The 23675-nt window shown below is 37.8% G+C and overlaps 3 protein-coding genes across 3 annotated transcripts; 2 read left to right on the top strand and 1 right to left on the bottom strand.

Moving 5' to 3' along the window:
• Window positions 1–9141: 9141 nt before the first annotated feature.
• LOC130738947 (multiprotein-bridging factor 1c) lies at window positions 9142–9806 on the bottom strand. Its single transcript, XM_057591135.1, has one exon. It carries the CDS (start codon window positions 9721–9723, stop codon window positions 9286–9288), a length of 438 nt encoding a protein of 145 aa, XP_057447118.1. The 5' UTR covers window positions 9724–9806; the 3' UTR covers window positions 9142–9285.
• Window positions 9807–11233: 1427 nt separating this feature from the next.
• On the top strand, window positions 11234–19772 carry LOC130738945 (DNA mismatch repair protein MSH7). The gene is made up of 17 exons (XM_057591132.1): window positions 11234–11615; window positions 12016–12556; window positions 12658–12753; window positions 12844–12899; window positions 13091–13157; window positions 13583–13678; window positions 13807–13938; window positions 14057–14090; window positions 14191–14238; window positions 14956–15149; window positions 15255–15381; window positions 15482–15759; window positions 16605–16799; window positions 17665–18072; window positions 18395–18491; window positions 18707–18834; window positions 19148–19772. Exons 1-17 carry the CDS (start codon window positions 11314–11316, stop codon window positions 19622–19624), a joined length of 3276 nt encoding a protein of 1091 aa, XP_057447115.1. The 5' UTR covers window positions 11234–11313; the 3' UTR covers window positions 19625–19772.
• Window positions 19773–20309: 537 nt separating this feature from the next.
• Window positions 20310–23345, top strand: LOC130738944 (probable pectinesterase/pectinesterase inhibitor 12). Its single transcript, XM_057591131.1, has 2 exons — window positions 20310–21391; window positions 22398–23345. Exons 1-2 carry the CDS (start codon window positions 20521–20523, stop codon window positions 23093–23095), a joined length of 1569 nt encoding a protein of 522 aa, XP_057447114.1. The 5' UTR covers window positions 20310–20520; the 3' UTR covers window positions 23096–23345.
• The last annotated feature ends 330 nt before the right edge of the window (window positions 23346–23675 follow it).

Genomic DNA, 23675 nt, shown 5'->3' with positions numbered 1-23675 from the left:
CCGCTTTCTTATTCCGAAAGGCTTACGCGGTAGCTTGTACCTTTGACATTTTGTCATGGCGCACTATAGTTTGACAACAAACAGAATCGACTCCCGCCCATAAAGACGTTTCCAAAAAGTAAACGCCCATGTGCGACCCGAATAACTATAATTTTCTTTTTCTTCTTTCTTCTTTTCTTTTCTTCTTTTCTTTTTCTTCTTTCTTTCCTTTTTTTTTTCAATATATCATGTTACAATTTGTTGTAACAGGAAGGGATGCCTCAACTGCATCTTCCTTTCCTCTTCCTCAACCTACTTCTTTATCAACGTGTCATTTAGCTCGCCCATCTCATATTGCTCGTCAACAACATGCTATAGGCGAGCTCAACAGATTCACTTTGATATCACATGATATTTGGTGTGAGGGTAATTTAGAATAGGTCATCAAAGTGATAACATAATTAAATGAACTTCCCTAAATAAGCCAAATCAATACACTCATATTTGTAAAAAAAAGATCAACATTGCAATTGGGTCTACACATCAAATTTTGAATTGAATTTGTAATCAACGTTGATAATCATCAAATAGATTTCAGCAATAAATAGCCTTGTATTTGAAAATCTTTATCTTGGCTAGACATACTGTTTAAGGAAGCCTAGAGGCATTCTATTCTCCTTCTCCCTCCTTTGAAAACCAAAAAGAGATCAATGCCCTCTTAAGGACTTTCAAAAGCGACACCATTTTGTAATTTCGCCAGCAATTTAGCAACCCATCTTTTTAAATTGGAGTCAAATGAAGTGGTGATTTGAAGCCAAAGAATTTCACATGATATAAATTGAAAAGAGAACATGATACACATTCAATTGTAGTATGAAGTAAAGCATTCAAGCAAAGCCTCAAAGCTAAATCCATTTTACTGTAAGCAATTCAGCAAAAACTTTGAGGAGCCAATGAATTATCTTTTCTTATAATAGAAACAATTCATTCTACAATGAATCTATTTAAAGAGTTGTTTTCATGTCATTGGTGTGCACTTATGCAATATTTTCTCATAGCTTCCTGTGGTAAATTATATGTAGAAGAATACAGTCCTATCCATTGATAACATGTTTCTGAAAACCAGTTTGTAATCATATAATTACACCATACAGTGAAGATGAAATCCCTATATACTGACAATTAACTCAGCAAGATATCATAGAATTCAACTCTTCATAAGCCAGGTATAACAGTGATAATTTTCACTATTCATCAAAGGAAACTAGTTTTGAGATTGTGCTTACTTGTCTTGCAGTCTCAGTTCCCGTTTCTAGTTGCTATTCTGGTTTTTGATATTTACTTTCCTCAAGCTTTTCATTCACAGTTCCACTTAAGCACAACTTGTATGCCTTTGTCTTTATTATCATCATCCCCTTCTTTACTATACATTATTCCCTGAAAATTTACCCGATGTGTTGTATCTGCTTTGGATCCCATGCATCTTAAAAGGGGGGATTTCTGACTCTCATGTTTCCAAGGCAATTTAAGGGGGCTCCTCCTTATTCCGCTGTTTCTTCAAGCATTTCCCTCGTAGTTGCATTTCATTATAGAAAGCATATGAAACAAGTGATAGTTGTAAGAAGATGCAATAATACATGAAGGTAGCAGAGGCATACCAATGAAGATAAAATAAAAAACTGCAGTAGAAAATTTCTAAAGCAACTTGCAATTGGCTGGAAAAGAAAACACTGCTAATTTAGCATATCTGGGGTTTTATTTGCCACAAAAGTTGAATATGATTTGTAAAAGTAAACAGAATGTACAGATTGTGCTGACATAGTGTATTCAATTGATAAGAAAACTGGTTGTATTCTCTTTTAAAAGATTATGATCCAGTGATTATGACTGGCTGTGCAAGGAGTTCAGTTTCTTTATCATGTTTCGATAAAATCAAAAGGCCAAGAGAAAGTTGGTCTGTCTAACTTATTTTTTACTCTAGAAAACTTCTTGTTAAGGCCATCTTGAAATAAAGGACAAAAATTAACTCACAAAAGAGAAGAAAAGATGGAATTTTTGAAAGATGAGAGTTACCAACTAGTTTCAAATCGGTTAACCATAATTCTGGGCCCATCTGATATAATCACTAAGCACTGAGTCACATTAATGAACTTATTATAACAATTTAGCAAACAAATAACAAGCATTAAGAGAACACTTTCGAACTGAAATTCATCAACCTCAATAGTTCCCATTCAGGTAAACAATATTAGTTTCACACAAAGAGTCCAAGACAAAGCATACTCATAGGCAGAATTCATCATATAGAAATGACAATTTTTCATAAAAAATGGCCAACAAAATGGGAAATATTCCGAGCTCATTATATGCAGCAAAATAACTCAAATAGATTATCCAAAATAAAATCAATCCAAGTCTCCAAGCAACATAACTGAATTACAAAGTCAGTCCAGGATAGGTAAAACATTTATCCTTATATTTGACTGAAAATTATTCGACTCTTTACCATTAATATTAAGCAAAGAATTCAGTGAAGTGTTTCATCGAGCAGTTTGCAGGCATTATAATTTCAATAACTATTTGAAGCAGTATTCATTCAAGCATTTTCTGAAACAACTTCTGGACAGAGGCTGCAACAGAATTAGAAAGCAACTTAAGCAGGTCGTGATAAGGAAAGAGATGACCTGAGACATAACCGTGGTTGCAATCGCACTGTGCTCCGCCATTGACTCACCGTCTTTTCCCGTTTCTCAGGCAACAGAGACATGAGGGGAAAGAGAGAAAACCAGTCAGGAGTTTTATAGAACAGTTTATAGGCATTAAAATTTCAATGGTAATGTGCTTATAAATTCAGTCAATCAATTAACCAAACCGTGTGTATGACTCAGAAACCAAAATAAAAATACCAAGAAAATTATATATCTACTCCTAAGCTAACTGTCTCTTCGTCCTTCCTACATCACTTCATATTCATGCATCTCTAATTATCCATAACCAAACACATAAGTACCTCACATATTCAGACAATAACTAAAACCAGAGGTGAAACCATACCCATCGAGCAGATGGAGATTAATATAATAACAAATTTAAAACCAGATCAATCAAACCAATCAACTAAGAGCAATAGAGTAATATTTTTCAGTGAGACTATGGCCATTTGTGCTTCGAAATAGCCGTTTTCCAAGCCTGAGAACTCCATCCAGAAGCAATATTTCTCCAACTGCCTTTCACGGTCCTCATTTACACAAACTAACTCAGAGTCATTTTATCAAACACCCTCGCCATCGGCTTTGCAGGTCTTCGATTTGCTTTCCCTCTGCTGTTCATTTCTTCCTCCACTTTCACGAGCAAACCCAGAAGAGGATGGGTCTTACTTCAACTGTAACAAGGACTAAGATGAGGCCTGAGAATCGCCTCACCAGATGCACGCACGCCATATACCCTGTTCCAAATCTCGTATGATCTGCGTAGGCGGAACAGCTGCTGCTGCTGTTGGCGACCCTATCGTAATGTAGATGACACCGATTGAAGGTTCCCTCCTACTTCATCAACCATTGCTGCTTCTTCATTTTGATTTTTGCACACAATTTTTCCTTCGTCCTTCACCACGAACTTCTTTCACTCACACTTTTTCCGGTGTGCTTTCTCAACTCAGCAAGAACACAAAGGATTTTCCATGGTCATGGTAAGCCACACACGGCGCCAATGTTCTGGACCTAGATCTCATATGAAGAAGAGACCTTATCTAAAACCCTAGCAGACAAAGCTAGGAGAAGATAAGAGTGTAGTATATTAATGAAAGATCTCTTTTACAATGAGTGACCTCCCCTTTTATAGTGGGGTGATCTAAAATCCTAATGCTAGCTTAATTGGGCCTTTGGGCCTCACAAATCCTCGACCCAGAGAGTTGGTCGCCCTAAAGAGGCCTCGCCTAGCCGTCCTATAGTCACACCAAGCTCTAACTATGGGCGGGTCCTATCATGATCAGGTCCCGCCCAGTCCACAAGCCCACAAGACACGCGCTTGAAGTATGAGGGCAAAGTGTCTTAATTGCCTCAAGTCTTAGCGAACATATGCCGCCCTTGGATGACTCGTTATAGAGATAACCCTTCGATTGGCGGTCACGACCAATACCCCAGGATGTCCCCCCACAACTAGCCTTTCAGGCTACATTGCTCTAATCTCGACTTGGGCAATACAACTCGCCCTCCATAAAGCATACAAGTCACTATAAAGCATATAGGTCGCCAACATGGCGTCATAAACATACAACCCGCCGCAAGGGGCAACTAATAAAATTAAAAGTGTCAACAATGGCATAATGAATATACAACCAGACAAAAGGGCGACTAATAATCATAAGCTTCACCGAACCGTCCATGCCTGAGGAGGTGGTCTGCCGGATGGTGAAATCGAGTTTGGGAAGTATCTGACTAGCCCAGTATCCATGAATATGTGTTGCTGGATTTTGTATGAATGTTGTGAATAAGCATGTTAAGGTGACACTGGTTGCCCTCTTGACTAGTGAGGCCGAAACCCTAACTATCTCAGGTTTCGGTATGCAAGTTTGAATAACTTGCTATGTTTAAGTTGCTGAATTTTTTTTTATATTATGTTATGATATAAATTGGACTAATGGACACTTCTATAATATGAGAATAGGAGTAGAGCCTAGAGATGAGACTTAGTCGCTTGCAAGTAGTGTGATGTGACTTATGGTAATAGTTCTAGGAGTAGGCTATGGACCATGAGAACGATGGTGCCGTTAGAGACAAACGGTTACTTGCACGTGAGGGTGGTTGTGGATTGACTGTGTGTCTCCACGTGATGAGGATTGACTGTGGTCTCCTCGAGATTTATGGATTGACTAAGTGTCTCCATGTGACTTGGGTTGACTGAGTGTCCCCTTGTGATTGTTCATCTGTGGATGATCGTGATTGGCCAAGGTGAAAGTGGTGGTTGTGTGAAATGGCGAGGACGTTAGTTTGACGACCTTAGGGTTACTAACTTGAGATATGATACTATTAACTATATGATTATATGCCTGTGATTTCTGAGATTTACTATATGATACTATTAACTATACTATTAACTATATAACTGTGGTCTCCTCGAGATTTATGGATTGACTAAGTGTCTCCATGTGACTTGGGTTGACTGAGTGTCCCCTTGTGATTGTTCATCTGCGGATGATCGTGATTGGCCAAGGTGAAAGTGGTGGTTGTGTGAAATGGTGAGGACGTTAGTTTGACGACCTTAGGGTTACTAACTTGATATATGATACTATTAACTATATGATTATATGCTTGTGATTTTTTAGAGTCTTTGCATGAGAACTAACCCTCTCTATTTGTTAATGTGTTTGTTCTTGGGGGGGGGGGGAGATGGTGCGGATCACGAGTTGGGTGCATTCCTGGACGATTGATCTCCATGATCAAGCGAACGACAGTGCCTGGGTGACCGACTCACGCCAGGAGCGTCGAATATATGTCGGCAGTGCTACGATCACTGGTCGTGATCGGAAAGGGAACACCATTCAAGTCCAAGAGATGGAGCGAGGAAAAGTGAAGATGTTGTTCGTGCCTTGTCGTTTCCTACACCCGAAGGACGAGGTTTCGAGGACGTCTTCAGCACAGGTATCCGAAGAGGAGGAAGACCCCTCGGAGGATATGGCGATCGCTCTGGGGCGACCATTGGCAGGGCCCAGTGCTACACCAGTGCCAGCTCCCGAGGCAGCTACCGTCAAGCGGAAGGCTGAGGATCCAGTAAAGCCACGGAAGAAGAAATGTGGAGGGTGGCTTGAGGAGTCTGAGTCGGAGTGATGTTCGTCTTTCTTTTGGGATGAGTGATCGTTAGCATTGGACTTTACTTATTTTGGTTCTTTTAATTTTCTGCTAAACAGTTTCATGTAATCAGTACTTGAGTTTTCAGACCACGGTTGGATATTTGTTTCCGTTTGGATTTTACCGTTTAATTAATAGAGTTATTTGTTTCAAAGGTTGTGATGTTAAATAATTCCACGCTTTTGAAAATTAAGGTTTCAAGAGTTTTATGTAAAATGAACGTTTGTCGTTAATTAAAGATTAATTAATTGAACGACAAAAACTTTTTACGAAAATTGTGGCATTTTGGTTACTGTGTGACACTCGAGAAATCGGGGCGTTACACTACCTAAGACAAGTCTTTCTTAAGATGACTGATACAAGGGTGGTTTCTCTCATTAAATTCACACCAACTTCTCAATTGTCATGCAAATCCTAAAAAACATCATATTGGCAAAAGATACATGAACGCGCAAAGAGAATTATTAAACCTAAGACATAGGTGTTTTTCCCTTTTTCTGTGAACTAAGCCTACATTAACTCATATCAATTTCTCAATCTATTTATGAATTAAAATAAACTCTTTACATCACAAATTAACCAATTGATGCATTAAACATAGAGATAAACATCAAATAATGAAAATTCATCCTTATAATAGTGTATTGAATAAGAAACAAATCAGGTTCTATCATCCCAAATACTAAAAGAGAGTCAAAAGACGACAAAAAGTGGTAAAAAAGAAAGTGGAACCCAACCGACCCTCAAGGGCCTAACCTTCCTCTCCACCTAGCAAGTGCCTCCAAGAGTCTCCCAAGAGTTTATTAGGTTTAGGAGTAAAGAAAGATGAGAAAGATCCTCAAAAAATAGGTTAAAAAATAATTTTGTAGTGCTTTTTCGTGTTCTGTGTGTTTTTGTCTTTTTCTGATGCAGAAGATGATCTAGTGCAGTCACGTACACTACTTTACGGTGCACCGCGTGATCCTGTGCTTTTACTTTCATCGTCAGCCACGCGTCGCAATCACAACGCAGGTGCATGGTGTGCTCGTGCACTTGCGCTGCACTGGAACCCAGCCTCCAGAATCCTCTAAATTTCCGTTTTTTTAATGATTTTCACTCTTTTCTCAAATCTTCTCCTAAAATAACAAGAAAATAAAACAAATAGAAGATAAAAATAAGATAACAACTTAAAATAAACTTATCTAATCCTAAATTAAAGTAGGCTTAAAAGTACTTTTGGTCCCCCACAAATGCGATGTGTGCAAACAGGGTCCCTAAACTTTAAATATAGCATTTCAAGCCCCTCATGTTACTCTCCGTCAACAAAATTGGTCCCTCCGTTTAAAAACTAACGATTTTAGGGACAAATATGTAATTTAACCCAAAAAATAATTAAAAAATAAAAAACCATGAAGAAACCCAGCAAATTGCTCATCTTCATCTTCTTCTTCCACCATATTCATCATTTTCTCTATCATTAAACCTCAAAACCCAGAAAACTCCATCATTCAGATTCACCTCAATCTCAAAGTATCACGCTCTTTTCCTTTCATTGTGATCGCTGATCAGATTGATTTGAAAGAGAATCAACAAACTAAAATCCTTACCTTTCCTTTCCTTTCATTTCCTTCAAAAAGAACCCAAGAAACAAAAATCCATTCTGAAATCAACCTGTCTGATCTTCTCCTCCTCCGCCACCTCTCCTCCTATTTCATTCACCCAACTTTAACAAACTCATCTTATTTCAGCAATTTCCTTTCCCCCCAAATCTAGAAATTCTAGGGTTTCTGCATCAGATTTCATTTTCCCCCAATCTTCTCCGTCCGCGATTCTTCACCAATTCCCTTTTTTCAGCGACGCCATGGGAGGAAGAAGACTGAGGAAGAGGAAACATGGGAGTTTTTCACTTAATACAATCATCGATCTTTCTCTCTGATTTGATTTCACTGTTGTCCCCACCCCATTTATTCTTTCCCCAATTTCGAATTAAGAAACCAGAAATTTTTTTCTTTACTTCGAGAATATGAGATTCAAGATACAGATTTCATCTCAAAAGCTATATCACTACGATTTGCAACAAAATCTGAACCTTGTTGAGGATTGGTGGGTTTATGGATTTAGACATTGATGAGTTCTATTATTCAAACAGAGAAGTTGAAGGATTTAGATTTCTAGGATTTTCTGGGTTTGTGAAGGAGAAGATGATGAAGATAATGGAAGAAGAGGATGAAGTTGATGAACATTCATCACATTTAATTTCTAGGTTTTAGATTTCAAGGATTTTTAATTATTATTATTAGCTTTTTTTTTAACAGAAAACGTTAATTTATTGACAGAAGACCAAAAGTGTTAACGGAGGGTAATGTGGGGGGACTCAAAATGCTATTTTTAAAGTTTAGGGACCATGTTTGCACACATCGCATTTGTGGGGGACCAAAAATGCTTTTAAGCCATTAAAGTAAATAAATCCTAATAATATCTAAAAAATAATATAAAATATAGAAAAATACTAAAACTAAATAAAAATATTAAAATGCATGAAATAACTCTAAAGTGTCCTAAAATAACTAAAATATCTTAAATAATATATTAAAATGCATGCAAATAAACTAGAAAAATAGCCTTAAATCCCGGATCATCAATATCATAGATTCCCTAATAATTTTTAGGATAATAATTAATTTTCATAATATTTTTTCTATAATTGTGAGTTAAATCTAGCACTACCTAAATTGATATATACCTCTTGTCTTCCTTTCAAACTTTGTTTTCGTTACCAACTTCTTATATGCTTCAAATCTGTCCAAAGCTTCGCACACCTCATGCAGTCATGCTTCTTGCATGATTGTATCCAAGCTCCACCCCCAGCCTGATGTTTCATGCATCACCACCATTTTGTGACTAACTGCTTTCAAGAAAGACATCTCAAACTTGTTGCATGTACACCACCAACTATGGGACTTAGGAAAGGCAAGACAAGCTCTACACCTCCTGCTTATGCACAACACGTTGCCTTCCTTCATTCTGAAGTAGTGAGGAATTGTTGCCTATATAAGGCAGCGATGTTTATTGCTTTGATGAAAACACATAGAAGCATAAACACGAGAGTTTAGAAAAGAAACATTGGCATACACAATTGGAAAAACCTTTTTTTCTTTTTTTTTCTTTTGGTTAAACGTGAAAACCGTTCCGGAACTTTGAGCGAGGTTTGGTTTCCATCTCTAGCCGGAAAATATTCCTATGATTTCATGTTTAACCATTTTTCTTTTAAAATTAAACCACAGAAGGCATAAACCAAAACACCCTGAGCAACCAAAGATAGTGCAAAATCCGGAAAGATCAAAATCGCAACACATTATTTAATATTTACAACGAGATTACAATATTTCATTACAGAATCAGTAGCAATAGCAAAGCAATTCTGACACAAAACGATTTGTTCCAACAGAATCACACCACAACATTCAATGTCCCTAAAACCTCACTTTCCGATTTTACCCCTAAGCTTCACCCCGAGCACCCTCTCCATCTTCGCAAGCACAGCCTGATTCGGCACCGCCTTACCATTCTCATACTCCTGCACCACCTGCGGCCGCTCATTGATCTGCTTCGCCAGCTCAGCCTGACTCATCTTCTTCTCCAAACGCGCCTTCTGAATCGCGTGCCTCACCTCCCCCGCCACGCGCCCCAGCGCCGCGGGCTCCGCCGCCTCGTCAAGCTTCCTCGCGTTCACAACCGGGCCGGCGGTTTTCCTGTTGGATCCGGCGTCGGATTTCTTCACCGTCTGCACCTCCGCGCCGGTTCGCAGAGCCTGGTTCACGGCCTTGGGGTTTCGCAGGTCCTGTGCCTTGGGCTTTGATTTGTGTAGAACGACTGGCTCCCAGTCCTGGCTTATGGCTCCGGTTGATCGGGTTGGCATTGTGGTTGTGGGATTGAGATTGGAGGAAATGATGAGAGTGATTGGGGAAATGAGAGGATTGAAGATGCGTGGTGTGAAGCGGTGGTTGGTATTTATAGGTGGTGAGTGTCTGGAACGTTCTATTTGTTTGTGAGAAGGTGGTGGGCCGGTGGGGGGTTCGGGTTATCTCCGGAAAGTTCTAATGGGAGGAGGGAGAATTGGTACTTGTTTGATTGCGTGGCGTTTCTTCTTGCTTACGTGGAGTTATCAGTTTTAAGACATTTTCAATATATCATTTTAAGACATTATTTTTAAGGAGTATATATAATATTTCATCTTTTTTTTTTTGAGGGAATATATAATATATCATCTTAACATTACCTTTAATTAATGTATTAGTAGTGTGACGTTCAAAAAAATGTATTAGTAGTGTAGAACAAGTAATTATAAGTTCGGTAAAAAAAATATAGGTGATATAGGAGTATAGAGAAGAAGAGAATAAATGATTGAAAAATTTAGTACGAGCTCCTCTATTAATGGGCATCAAATATGTCTTTTAATTGTTTTATAAATAGAAATGAGGAGAGTATTATTTTAGGAGTGCTAACAACACACCTATTTTTTTATAAAGTAGCGACACACCTATTTTTTTTATCAACAACGACACACCTTTTCGAATACACACTTTAACATATTGATTTATTTATATTTTAAAGAGTCAACACATTTATCCCACTTTATAAAAATGTGTTGACTTTTCAAAAAATAAATCATTTACGATGATTGCATTGAAACATGTGTTTTAAAGGTGTTATGGGAGAAATCTAAACATGTTAATATTGTTGTACATTTCATTTGTGTTTGAGTCGCGTCGAATAGATCACAACAAAGCCAGACACTTGATGGACATACTATTGTGAGTTGAAGTATTCCTTGTAATTCATTTCAATATATATATTCTTGCTTATCAAAAAAAAATTGTGGGTTTTCATATTTAGCGTGAACAGAAAGGGACACTCAATGAACACATTCGGTGGACACACTAACTGAATGAGCTTAGTGTTTATTAGAGTTATACAAAACTTGCGGCACATCATTCCAACAAAATATCCTTTGCTTGTTCCCGCTTGTTTAAGGCCTCCAAACTCTTCGGTTGGGTCACAAGGTGAAGACCATGAAGGCATGAAGTAATGATAATAAAGAGTTATTACGCTAAACAAATGCATATGCATATACTGTTTTGTTTATCATTAACCAAGAATTAAAAGTAGGTAATTTAACCTATTTTTTCATCAATTTATACTTCTTAAGTTATAGTTACGACTGCACTTTAGACCTGTCATTCGATTCCCGATTTAAGCGGTTGAACCAACTAATCCGGTCTGGTTTCATAACAATGGTAAAAACTAAAATGTTTCAAAGTTAAGAAAAAAGAAAAAAGTAATTATCATCCTTATCATTAATCACTGAGTACTTCTATTAGAACTCACTCCCGCTAATTCTACTCCCTATTCAAGGGATTCTAAGCCCTAAAATATTTTTTGGCGCCAAAATTATCACATTTGTAGAGGTTTATAAGGTCACACCATTTTCCATCTCTCTCCACTCAAGATGAATCGCCAGAAATCAATACTCTCATTCTTCCAAAAAACCGCACCGGAGAGTTGCACTTCCGGCGGCCGGCGAGCTCCCACATCGTCGGTCCAGCAACCCAACGGAAATGTCACCACCGCCCCCAAGCCACCTCCGTCGGCTGATGACGTCAGAGGAACCGACACGCCGCCGGAGAAGGTGCCTCGTCAGGTTTTACCGGCAAGCTTCGCGCGAAGTGAGAACAACTCCGGCTCCAACCTGTTTGAGAGTATCATGCATAAATTCGTCAAGGTCGATGACACCGTGAATGTTAGTCAGAGGTACTCATCGTCCCCTTAGGGTTTTCCTTTGTTGAAATGCGAGAAAATGGAATGTGTTTTTGTTCGTACTTTGTGAGATTCTAAAATGTTGTTCTGTTGATTTCGTATTTAGTTGCGTTATAGGAAAAACATTGATGCTATTTATTGAATAGATTTTGTTTTTTCGAAAATGAAATTTCACTGAAGCTTGATGTTTTGAAATACAGCTGATTTGGAAATATTCAGCTCAATTAGGCATTTTGAAACTATCAAATTCAAATTGTTTAGCAAGTTAGAGATACAGTACCGATTAGCGATTACCGAAAGTACGATGCAGTAGAAGCTGAAGCACTTGCTGTATCGCGATGAAAAGTGTTGTTTATTGGATGCTGATACGATTCTTATATGTCGATTTTTGCAGGAGCCATTCATCAAATGACAGTTTCCCCAAACCTTCTCTATCAGGAATATCTATTGATACTAACAGTAAAGGGCTGCAGAAGGAGGAGTCAGCTTTTGAGCCTTTGGTGAAAGTGAAAGACAATGCTTTCAGTTTCAAGGAAAAGCGTAATCTGGAAAAAGTAGCCCCTGTTGAAATAATTGAGGATGATATTACCGGACCGGAAACCCCGGGGATGCAGCCCCTTGCTTCTCATGCAAAGCGAACTCGAGAGGAGGGTTCCAAGTTTTGTTCCTTGCGGGATTCTGGCAAACGAGTCAGGTTCCTTGAGGATTTAAATGCGTTGGACATGACTAAGAAGGAAGCAGAAGTGGCTAGCAAGTTTGAATGGCTTGATCCTTCTCGAATTAGGGACGCCAGCGGGAGAAGGCCTGGTGATCCTTTGTATGACAAGACTACGCTTTATGTTCCTCCAGAAGTTATGAAAAAAATGTCAGCGTCGCAGAAACAGTATTGGAGCATCAAATGTAAATATATGGATGTTGTGCTGTTCTTTAAAGTGGTTAGTCAATCAAGCACTTTGTATAACTGACATATTGATTCCTTTCCTTCCCATGATTTATTTATTTAGTTGGCTAATACCAAAACTAATGGTCAACACAGGGAAAGTTTTATGAGCTTTATGAAGTGGATGCTGACATTGGCCATAAAGAGCTTTATTGGAAAATCACAATTAGCGGAGTGGGAAAATGTCGGCAGGTTATTTCTGATTTATGTTTTTTTTTGGCTATTGGCATGTTTTGCTGTCTGTTTATCTCTTAATGTGAGAGCTTTTACTTGTTGATTCAGGTTGGTATATCTGAAAGTGGGATTGATGTTGCTGTTCAAAACCTGGTTGCTCGTGGGTAAGGAGGGAATGGATTCCATTTGATAGTTGATATGATTGTATTTGTTCATTTATTGTATGCCAAGTGGAAATTTTGTGCAGCATATAGATGGTCTTACTTGATTATGGACAGATTGGACAATATGCATTAAATCTCAATAATAAATTTGCATGTGCATTATAGACTTAGTATGCTATTTCATTGTGAAGATATAAGGTGGGACGAGTGGAGCAATTGGAGACATCTGAAGAAGCAAAAGCTAGAGGAGCTAATTCTGTAAGTTTTTACATGCTTGTAGTAGTGTGGCCATGTAGGCTTTACAAAGTTCCCTGCAAATATTTTCATTGTTCGGCTGTGCTTTACAAGATATGGTTCGATGAACTACATTCTTTCCCCTTCATATTCTGTAGCTCACTGTACGTATGACGTATGTGAGTTATTATTCTAGGTCTCAATTTCTTCAGTTAACATTCTGAACTTTTTTCATGTTCTATTTATCCAATATTACGAAGGTAACATTTTCTTAAGTTCCGTAGTAATATTGCAGACTGTAAACTTGGCCAGACATGCTAATGTTATTGGAAAATTAAATTATTAAAACTAACTTAAGACCAGCCTGTTTAATATTGTTTCTAGTGTCCTTTATGCGATTGTATTAATTGTCGTTTTGCACGGTATGACACTCACCAATTGGATTGCAGGTTATTTTGAGAAAATTAGTTCAGGTAGTCACTCCATCAACCGCTGTGGATGGTAACATTGGCCCTGATGCTACTCATCTTCTTGCAATAAAAGAGGTTCTCACTTCTAATTGCTGCTGAGTTATTCTTTTTTCTTATGTGATTATAAGTATTTGCTTGTGCAGAGATGTAAAATGTTATACTTTGAATTGTTTACATGATGAGAAGTTATATATTTTCTTCAGGGAAACCATGGGTCGGATGATGGCTCAGTTGTGTATGGATTTGCTTTTGTTGATTGTGCTCGTCTTAGGTTTTGGGTTGGCTCAATTGACGATGATGCATCCTGTTCTGCTTTGGGTGCTTTATTGATGCAAGTACGCTAAAAATGCCCCTTCTTTTACCTATTCCTGTTTTGGTCTTTAGTTTATCTGAATGAATATTCAGATTTGTCAACTTGTTAGCTAAGTTTTTATTGTGGAAATGGGGTTCCAGGTGTCACCCAAGGAAGTTATATATGAAAGCAGAGGTGAATAGTTTTATTGCTTTGCCTTAACTTGACTTGGATACAGTTTAATTTGGGATGTTATATAACATTATTACTTCATGTTAAAACATGCTATTTTCAGGATTGTCCAAAGAAGCTCAGAAAGCCCTTAGAAAATTCTCAGGAAATGGTGAGATGTGATTTTTTTCATTGTGTTTTAGGGATATCTATATACTAGTATGATATTGAAAGAATTTTGAATTTTAATTGGGTTTTTATACTCATTACTAAGCTTTTCCATTGAAGCTGTATGTTAAATAAATACAAGATCATTTGGAAAATTATCATTAGCAGTTCTTGTATAATGTTACTGACAAATATCTTGAGATGGGCAATAATTATAAGTTATTCCTTGCTACTGTTAGTTTTGCTTTGACATAAAGATAAGCAATGTTTTAATATTTACACCACAAGATGTGATTTTTGAATGACCCAGGCAGTTAATACTTGTACTGTGTCCATATGACATCTGGAAATACATATAGAATAAATCAGTTTTCTAGCAAATCAGTCTAGGTGTTCCATTTTGAAATTAAGCTAATATGGATATTACCTTCATCTTTGTAATAAAGCTGCAGATGGTTATATACTTATATAAAAAAATTGCTCATATAATATGTGTTTTGTCCTGTGTATTAACAATGTAAATTATTTGAGACAAGTTGCATTAGGAATAATTCAGAGTTTTTCTGAAAGTTTGATTTTTGTTGCAGTTAGCTATTTTGGCATAAATAAACTTTTTCTAGCATAAAGTTTTCAAATAATCTACTTACTATGCTGAGCTGAATCTATGTATTTAAAATTTAAAAAGTAGTCTAGCATCTCATTATTGGATCTGTTCTTATAGGTTCCACAACACTATTGACTCCAGTGCAGTCGATCAATGACTTGGTGAACACTGAAATTAATGATTTAATTCTCTCAAAGGGATACTTCAAAGGGTCGTCTGATCCACTGGATCATGTCATGAGCAAAGTGATTCATCGTGAAATCACTTTGTCTGCTCTTGGCGGGCTGATTGGTCATTTGGATAGATTGATGGTATACTTTTGCGCTTACTATGATTCCCTTCTTGAGAGGTTTAGTACTTCAAAAATCTCCAGGGATGTTGTTTATGATGATTAATCTTTTCTACTTTTCATACAGTTAGATGATATCCTACAGAATGGGGATTTATATCCATACCAAGTTTATAAGGCTTGCCTCAAAATGGATGGTCCAACATTGATAAATCTAGAAATCTTTAGCAATAGTGATGATGGTGGCAAATCAGGCAAGGGCTTGTTCAATTTGAGCACTCTTAACCTTCTAATATATTATTTTATTGGAATATTCAGTATGAAATCCTGAAATATGTCCTCCTTGAGTTTCAGGTACATTGTACAAATATCTTGATAATTGTGTGACTTCCCCCGGAAAGCGGCTTCTTCGGAACTGGATCTGCTGTCCTTTAAAAGACGGCGAAGGAATTAATAACAGGCTTGATGTAGTTGATAATCTAATAGCTTGCCCAGAGATTGTGTCTCATATTGCTCAACATCTTCGCAAGCTTCCAGATTTAGAACTATTGCTGGGTCGAATTAAGTCCACCCTTCAAGTGTCAAGCCCTGTCTTACTGCCCTTGCTGGTCAAGAAAATACTGAAGCAGAGGGTGAGTTGTTCAACTGTTTTTAAAATTTTATTCCAAATTTATAAATGATATGCTAATTATTTCTTACTCTGATGCCTGAACAATTTTTTTCACTCATGTTTTGAGCTAACTTGTCATTTTAAAATCAAAGAAATCATATTGACTTGATGGAAACATCCTTAATAATATATAACAATACTATTGTCACTTATATCTAAATTACTTAGTTGCATATTGATAAGAACCTTAAAAGAATCATACCACAATAGCTAGTCGTTATAGTTGGAGAGCCCAAGTCCTTATAAACTCCACATTAGAATCCCATCCTTCCAATCAAACCCTAACATCCCTCCACGAGGTGCCCACACAGACTGTGCACTAGTCCCAGACTCCCAGGTAGCACTACGAGGCCACCACTTAAAACCCTTGTTTGCAGTTGAGAGACATGGTGGAAGGCTTGTTGTAGTTGGAGAGCCCAGTGCCTTATAACCCCACTCTAGTATCTCATACTTGTGGGACTCAAGTCTAATTCCTTGTAATTGATCCTATCACCCTAACACATTTCATGTTACGTAGAATGGAGATAGTAGACACTGCATATGTTACAAGGAAAGGCATCTGGCTATATACATAAACACTGGTGATTTTGGAGAACTTTATCTGCACTACAAGAAAAAAATAATTCTGATCATATTGATTGTTGAAAACACAATTGTCCAACTTGGTAACTTACCTATATATTTAGGATCTTCATACTTTAATTTATAATGGTATAGAGAATATCTGTACTAAAAGTTATAATATGGTCTTTGTTGTACTGCTTTTCTGTCCTATAGTGCACATGACTGATTTTTAATGTAATACAGGTGAAAGTGTTTGGGTCACTTGTGAAAGGCCTTCGGACTGCTTTGAGTTTGTTACTTCTTCTACAGAAAGAACAGCCTCTAATATCATCCTTGAACAAAGTTTTTAAACTTCCAATTCTGACTGGCATTAATGGGCTTGATAAATTTCTTACTCAGTTTGAAGCAGCTGTAGATAGTGACTTTCCAAATTACCTGGTATTATCCTTTCTCAATGCACTTTCAAATTATATCAGGTGTAACTTTCACCATACTTTATTGAAAATGTAATCTGGAATTTAGAGAAGTTGGAAATTAGTTTTGTATGTACCATCATTGGATTTATGGTCAATTTTTCATCAATTACTGTTGAGAGTTTGAGTTTGGAGTCCCACACTGGTTAAGAATGAGTTAGATAAAGATAATTGAAGAAAAGGCTTTCAAATTTTTGGGTGAAAATATGATGTCAAGTTCACTTTGTGATTTGGAGCCTTGGGCCATTGTTGCAGGTCCCCCCTGCTTTATGGGCGCCTTTTGTCTTCCAAAGAAGTTATCTGAGCTTGCACTATGGATTATTGAGTGTTTGGGGGTAGTGGTTAGTGTGTGGGCATTGGTACTCGCCTATGTTTGTGGAGCCTTTGTTGTGGAGTATTCATGTCTTTGTGACAACCTTGTTGACATATTTATACTTGAAGATGCTTTAGGTTTGAGGGTGAGCATATTCATGTGGTGGTGACTCACACTTGATGGGAGATTAGGGATTTAATTGTGAGTTTTGAAGTCAAACATTGGTTAATAATGAGTTGGATAAAAATAATATTAGAGAACAGAACTAGTTTTATACTGAATATCTTAAGGTTTTGAGTGAAGATGGGTGACATTAGATTCTCCTGGTGATCTGGTGCTTCACCCATTGTTGCATGTCTCCCTTGCTTTATGTATTCCCCCATGTCCCCAACAGTTATGTAGTCATCAAGAACATATCCAATTGTTTGATATTCTTAAAGTGCTTTTTGTTCTTAGGATGATGGGTATAGTATAACGTTTCACTTGAGTACATATTTGACCTTGTATTTGGTGCCAGAACCACAATGTTACAGATTCAGATGCCGAAACACTCACAATACTTACCGAGTTACTTTTGGAGAAAGCTGCTCAATGGTTTGAAGTTGTTAACGCCATCAATTGCATTGATGTACTAAGATCCTTTGCTATGGCTTCTAGTTTTTCATGTGGAACTATGTCTAGGCCTGTCATAGTGCCAAGATCAGAGTGTACAAGTAAAGACAGTGGAGGACCTGTGCTTAAAATGAAGGGACTATGGCATCCATTTGCCCTAGGAGAGAGTGGATGTTTGCCCGTTCCTAATGACATAATCCTTGGTGAGAATGAAGACAGGCGCCATCCTTGTACATTGCTGCTCACTGGACCAAACATGGGTGGAAAGTCAACACTTCTGCGTGCTACATGTCTAGCTGTTATTATGGCCCAGGTTCTCTCTCTTCTCCGCTCTACATGTTTAAGTTAGATATCACTGATGAGTAGTTGCCTTATTTAATATTTTGATCTCACTTAATCCATGCAATGGATACAAATAAAGATTAGTCTTAACTCTTAAGTCTTAACACATTTTCCCCTCCCGTCAAGGAAAAACCTTTCACAAATCAGAAACAGAACTGTCGATGTATTTAAACAGATATTGAGGCTGTTGTCGTATGACACTAGTAAAGGGAAATGCATGTTACATTTTTTTATATTTTACTGTCAGATTGTTCTGATGTCTCTTGTATAATATGTTGCTGATGTATTTGCAGCTAGGATGTTATGTGCCATGTGAAAATTGTGTTATCTCAGTTGTGGATATCATCTTCACTCGGCTTGGAGCCACAGATAGAATCATGGCTGGCGAGAGTAAGTTCTCAAACAATGGCACATGTGATTTATGGTTACATGGCGTGCATGCAATTAGTTGTTGCCTACCTAAACCCATCTATGTTTCTATTAAAAGACTTTTCAGCAATTGGAAAATGCAGAATTTTTGTTCAGAAAATGCGCATGTGCACAGATACAGTTTAGCTCCTGACTTATGTATTGCCAATCCCAACAAACTTTATTTCCGTTTTCAGGCACCTTCTTTATTGAGTGTACAGAAACTGCTTCGGTGCTTCAGAATGCTACTCAAGATTCTCTTGTTATCCTTGATGAATTGGGTCGGGGAACAAGCACTTTTGATGGCTATGCCATTGCATATGCTGTGAGTCTCTGCTCTTCATGATTCATTTTTGGTTCTTTTTTTTAAGTAGTGTTGTTCTATATTGACATATTCACAATTTAAACGCTCTTTTAAGTGTTCAGTTAAAAAGGAAAAAAATACCACACTTTATTTCGTAGTAATATGGGCACCATGGAAAGAAAATGACCTTAAATTTGCAACATAAAAAGATCACACTGAATTCCGGCATGTTAAAACATTTTAGGTTGTCATTACTATGACTTCAAGTACTTTATGACTTCTTTACTGATTCAATGTTCTTGTCTCTTTAAAATAATTCTCTGGATGTGCACAGGTTTTCCGGCATCTGATTGAGAAAGTTAACTGTCGCTTGCTATTTGCCACGCATTACCATCCACTGACGAAAGAGTTTGCCTCTCATCCTCGTGTGACAATGCAACACATGGCTTGTGCTTTCAAGTCGAAATCCGACACCCTTTCAAAACGTGATCAGGAGCTAGTCTTCCTATATCGGCTTGCCTCCGGAGCATGCCCTGAGAGCTACGGGTTGCAGGTAGCGCTCATGGCTGGAATCCCAGAGAAGACGGTAAACATTGCTTCAAAGGCTAGCCAGCAGATGAAAAAATCAATTGGAAGAACATTCAGGTCAAGTGAACTGAGATCTGAGTTCTCAACTCTTCATGAAGAATGGTTGAAGACCTTGATGTCTATCTCACGAATGGAGGATGGTAAATCTTTTGATGAAGATGTTCTAGATACATTAATCTGTTTGTGGTATGAACTAAAAACTTCATTTAGATCAGGAAACTAGAGATCTGGAGTAGGGTAGATAATCTGACTTTGATAGGGCTACTTGTAAAATTATACCTGCTAGTCTCAATTCCGAGTGATGGGCGGTACAAGAAAATGCTTTGTAAATTTATTATTTGAAGACATAAATTGCACTTTTGGTCTTTCTACTTTAATTTAGTCCATACATTTTTAAAATTAAGCAAAATTTGATCTTATCATTGTTAGGTTGAAATTAATCTTAATCAAACAGAACATAGATCGTATTTTTAATTTTTGGCTGATAGAGCAAGTTGTTCCCTTTCCTTAATTATTCCTTCATGTGAATGTATATAAGACAATGATGTGTGTGTGTGTCTGTATAACTAACTACATAGATAAACATACTTTTTGTCTGTGTTGTAAATTTAAATATTTATACCAAAACAGAATCTGTAGTGCTCACGTGAGATTTTGTTAGATCTGTGGACAAAGTAGTATGGCACTGGACTCAACTTGAGCATCGTGACTTGTGATTTTCACGGGAAACAGTCAAGTACTGGCAGAAGATGTTTTTTTGCGAGCTAAGAACAACTAATGAAGTATAAATGGCTTGTGAAAAAGACTAATTAAGCATATAAATGATTCCAAAGGAATGGTTAGACATTCACATGCATTTTTAGACAACCCCTTTTATAACAGGACATTAGATCATCAATTAATTAACATTATGATCAAGAGGGGAGAAAATGAAGCAATATAATGGAAACCAATCTTCAAACCCGCTTAATGGTTTGGTCACGGGTTGCCATTCTTCATAATTCACTTTCTCAATTATATATACATCCACCAACTATTCAGCAATTGACATGGTACTTGATTTGCAGCATGCAAGTTGTTCACACTTCACAGTCAGAACAGTGAATAATTTAACATTACATGGATTCCTCATCTCAAAAGCACTTCCTCTTTCTGCTTGTTCTTGCAATCTTCTTCTCACACACTTGTTCTGTCCACTCCATTAATGCTTCCACAACAACATTCCATTCCTTAAGATCTTTCTGCAGAACCACTCCATACCCAGAAGTTTGCTTCAATTCATTGAAGCTCTCCATATCAATAAACATAAGTCCAAACATCATCACCTACCTCCTTCACTCCCTCCAAACAGCAATATCTGAAGCCACCAAGCTCTCAAATCTATTCCAAAATGCTGGACACCCAAACATCATAGAGAAACAAAGAGGAGCAGTCCAAGACTGCAAGGAACTCCACCAGTCCACCTTGTCTTCTCTGAAAAGATCATTAACTGGGATTGATCATCAATCCCCCAATTCAAAGAACCTTGTTGATGCAAGATCCTACCTCAGTGCAGCCCTCACCAACAAGAACACATGTCTAGAAGGCCTAGACTCTGCTTCTGGTACACTCAAACAGGTTCTGGTGGATTCTGTGATTAACACTTACAAGCATGTCAGTAATTCTCTTTCTATGCTTTCTAAGCAAGGAATTGAGGCTCCTCTCAAAGGACAGAAGAACACGGACCATGTGGAAGAATACGGAGTTCTTGTTGTGGCTGCAGATGGAACTGGGAACTTCAGCACAATCACAGAAGCAATAGCCTTTGCTCCAAATAATAGCATGTACAGGACAGTGATCTATGTGAAAGAAGGGATTTACCAGGAAAATGTGGAGATCCCAAGTTATAAGACTAACATTGTGATGCTTGGAGATGGAAGTGATGTCACTGTCATTACTGGTAACAGGAGCGTTGGTGATGGCTGGACCACTTTCAGATCTGCAACTCTAGGTGATGTCCTTGTTCCCTTTTCTTGCTATATCATTCCAAAGGACACACACTTTGGTCGCATGTACAAACCACTGATTATAAACTATCAAAATCAAAATTATCAATGAAGTATTAGGGGTCCATCTTTATTTGGACATGCATTTACAAAAGTTAGGGGTCCATCTTTATATATAGTGGTCAGAATTGGTATATGTTCTTACAAAAGTTACAATATGCAATTACAAAATGAATATGCCTTCTCTTTTTCTTCTAATCCCTTTTTATCAAATCAATTGAGTGTTTTCCCTCAGCCCAGTTGCTTTATCTCTTTGCCTTGTAGGGTCACTGTCCATTTCATCTTTTGAGCATGTGAGCCGCTAGGTAACATGTTCCTGATTCGGAAGTACTATTTGCCTCATCTGTCCTATGAATCTATACTCTATGTTGTCTCTGATTCCCGGTCTTTGAGATCTATTTCTTATTTATTGTTATATGTGGTCCCTTATAATTGTTATTGGTCGAGTGTAATAATGTATCATCTTTCAAGTAAGCCCATGGATGAGCTAGAATTAGACTCAGGACCCCTTAACCACAAGGTATGTACCCCGGCCCGGGGTATATGCTCTAGTCCGCCCGGATAAGAGGATACAGTAGCCTTTATTAAACTGAAGGTATTAAACTAATAATGATGTTTAGTGTACACTCAAAGAGCGTAGACATCTAGTGTGAGATAGAAATAGAAGAAAGATAAGTGATAGATATGATATAGATGAAATGTGATAGGAAGATAGCGAGATAGAGAGAAAAAAGTGAGTGCATGTAAGGGGTTACGTATCGAGATTGTTAAACTAAAGGTTTTACTGGCCTTAGTTTTGTGCAATTACTTTGTTATCATAGTTTGTGAAGACACAACAAAATAGGATGTTCACCATTTTGGATAGGCCTTTATTCTGATATGTGCTTGTTCTTACAGCATTTTCCCCCATAAAGGTGTCTGAATGACAATTGCATGATTATTCTGTTTCAGCTGTGTCTGGTGATGGGTTTCTAGCAAGAGATATAGCGATTGAGAACAGGGCAGGGCCAGAGAAGCATCAAGCAGTTGCATTGAGAGTGAATGCAGACTTGACTGCATTTTACAAGTGTGCAATTTCTGGTTATCAAGACACTCTTTATGTTCACTCCTTTAGACAATTCTACAGAGAGTGTGACATTTATGGGACCATAGACTTCATATTTGGAAATGCAGCAGTGGTTTTCCAAGAATGTGACATTGTATCCAGAACCCCATTGCCTGGCCAATTCACTGTGATCACAGCACAAGGGAGAGATAATCCAGATGAAGATACTGGCATCTCATTCCAAAACTGCTCAGTTTTAGCGACGGAGGATCTTTACTCCAACTCTAGCAGCTTCAAAAGCTACCTTGGGAGGCCATGGAGGAACTACTCACGCACTGTTTACCTTGAGTCCTACATTGATGACTTTATTGACAAAAGGGGTTGGACCAAGTGGTCTTCTAATGATCAAGGATTGGAGTTGGACACACTGTATTATGGAGAGTATGAGAATTATGGACCTGGTTCAGGGGCAGATGGTCGTGTGCAATGGCTTGGGTACCATTTCATGGATTACAATGATGCCTTTAATTTCACTGTCTCAGAGTTCATTTCTGGAGATGCTTGGCTTGGGTCTACTTCCTTTCCTTATGATGATGGGATTTGATTAATTTAACTTTAGTTTGTTACATTTCTTACTAATGTCACCTTCCTCAACCAGGAGAAAAAAAAATGTAAAATAAAAATTGTTCTCTCCAAAATTGTCACCTTTCTCAACTTAGGACTAAGACACCGAGCCTAGTTCCCAGAGTTAGGGTTAGAGTGAAGTTGTTGATTTGTCTTTTTCTTTCTTTTATTCACTACTTGTGTAGTTATTTGGCAAAATGGAATCGAAGGACTGCGCACTTAGCGTAATTTTTTTGGCGCATAGCGCCAATGAAACCTCTCTAGAAGGAAAGCTCGCGCTTAGCTCTAAGATCTCGCATTTAGTGCCAAAGAGGCAGAAAAAAAACCTAATTTTGAAGACTTTTCAGCTTTGAGCGGTGGAAAGCGGCATCGAGTGCCAGTTTGGTCACCTTAACATTTATTTAAGGTTAGAAATCATATTTTTTTTAAAGATCTTTCACCATTTTCTCTCAAAACTCATATCAAGGGAGCTGAAAAACTCTTGAAGGATCCTTGGGCTAGGCTGGAAGGAGTGAGGGGCGCCGGGCGCGTATCTATTCGCAATGGTATGGGGGCATTTA

This window comes from Lotus japonicus, chromosome 2, assembly GCF_012489685.1.
Source record: "Lotus japonicus ecotype B-129 chromosome 2, LjGifu_v1.2".
NCBI classification, from domain to species: Eukaryota; Viridiplantae; Streptophyta; class Magnoliopsida; order Fabales; family Fabaceae; genus Lotus; species Lotus japonicus.
The sequence above is the reverse complement of the archived record's forward strand: the minus strand, read 5'-3'. Positions and strand labels throughout refer to the sequence as shown.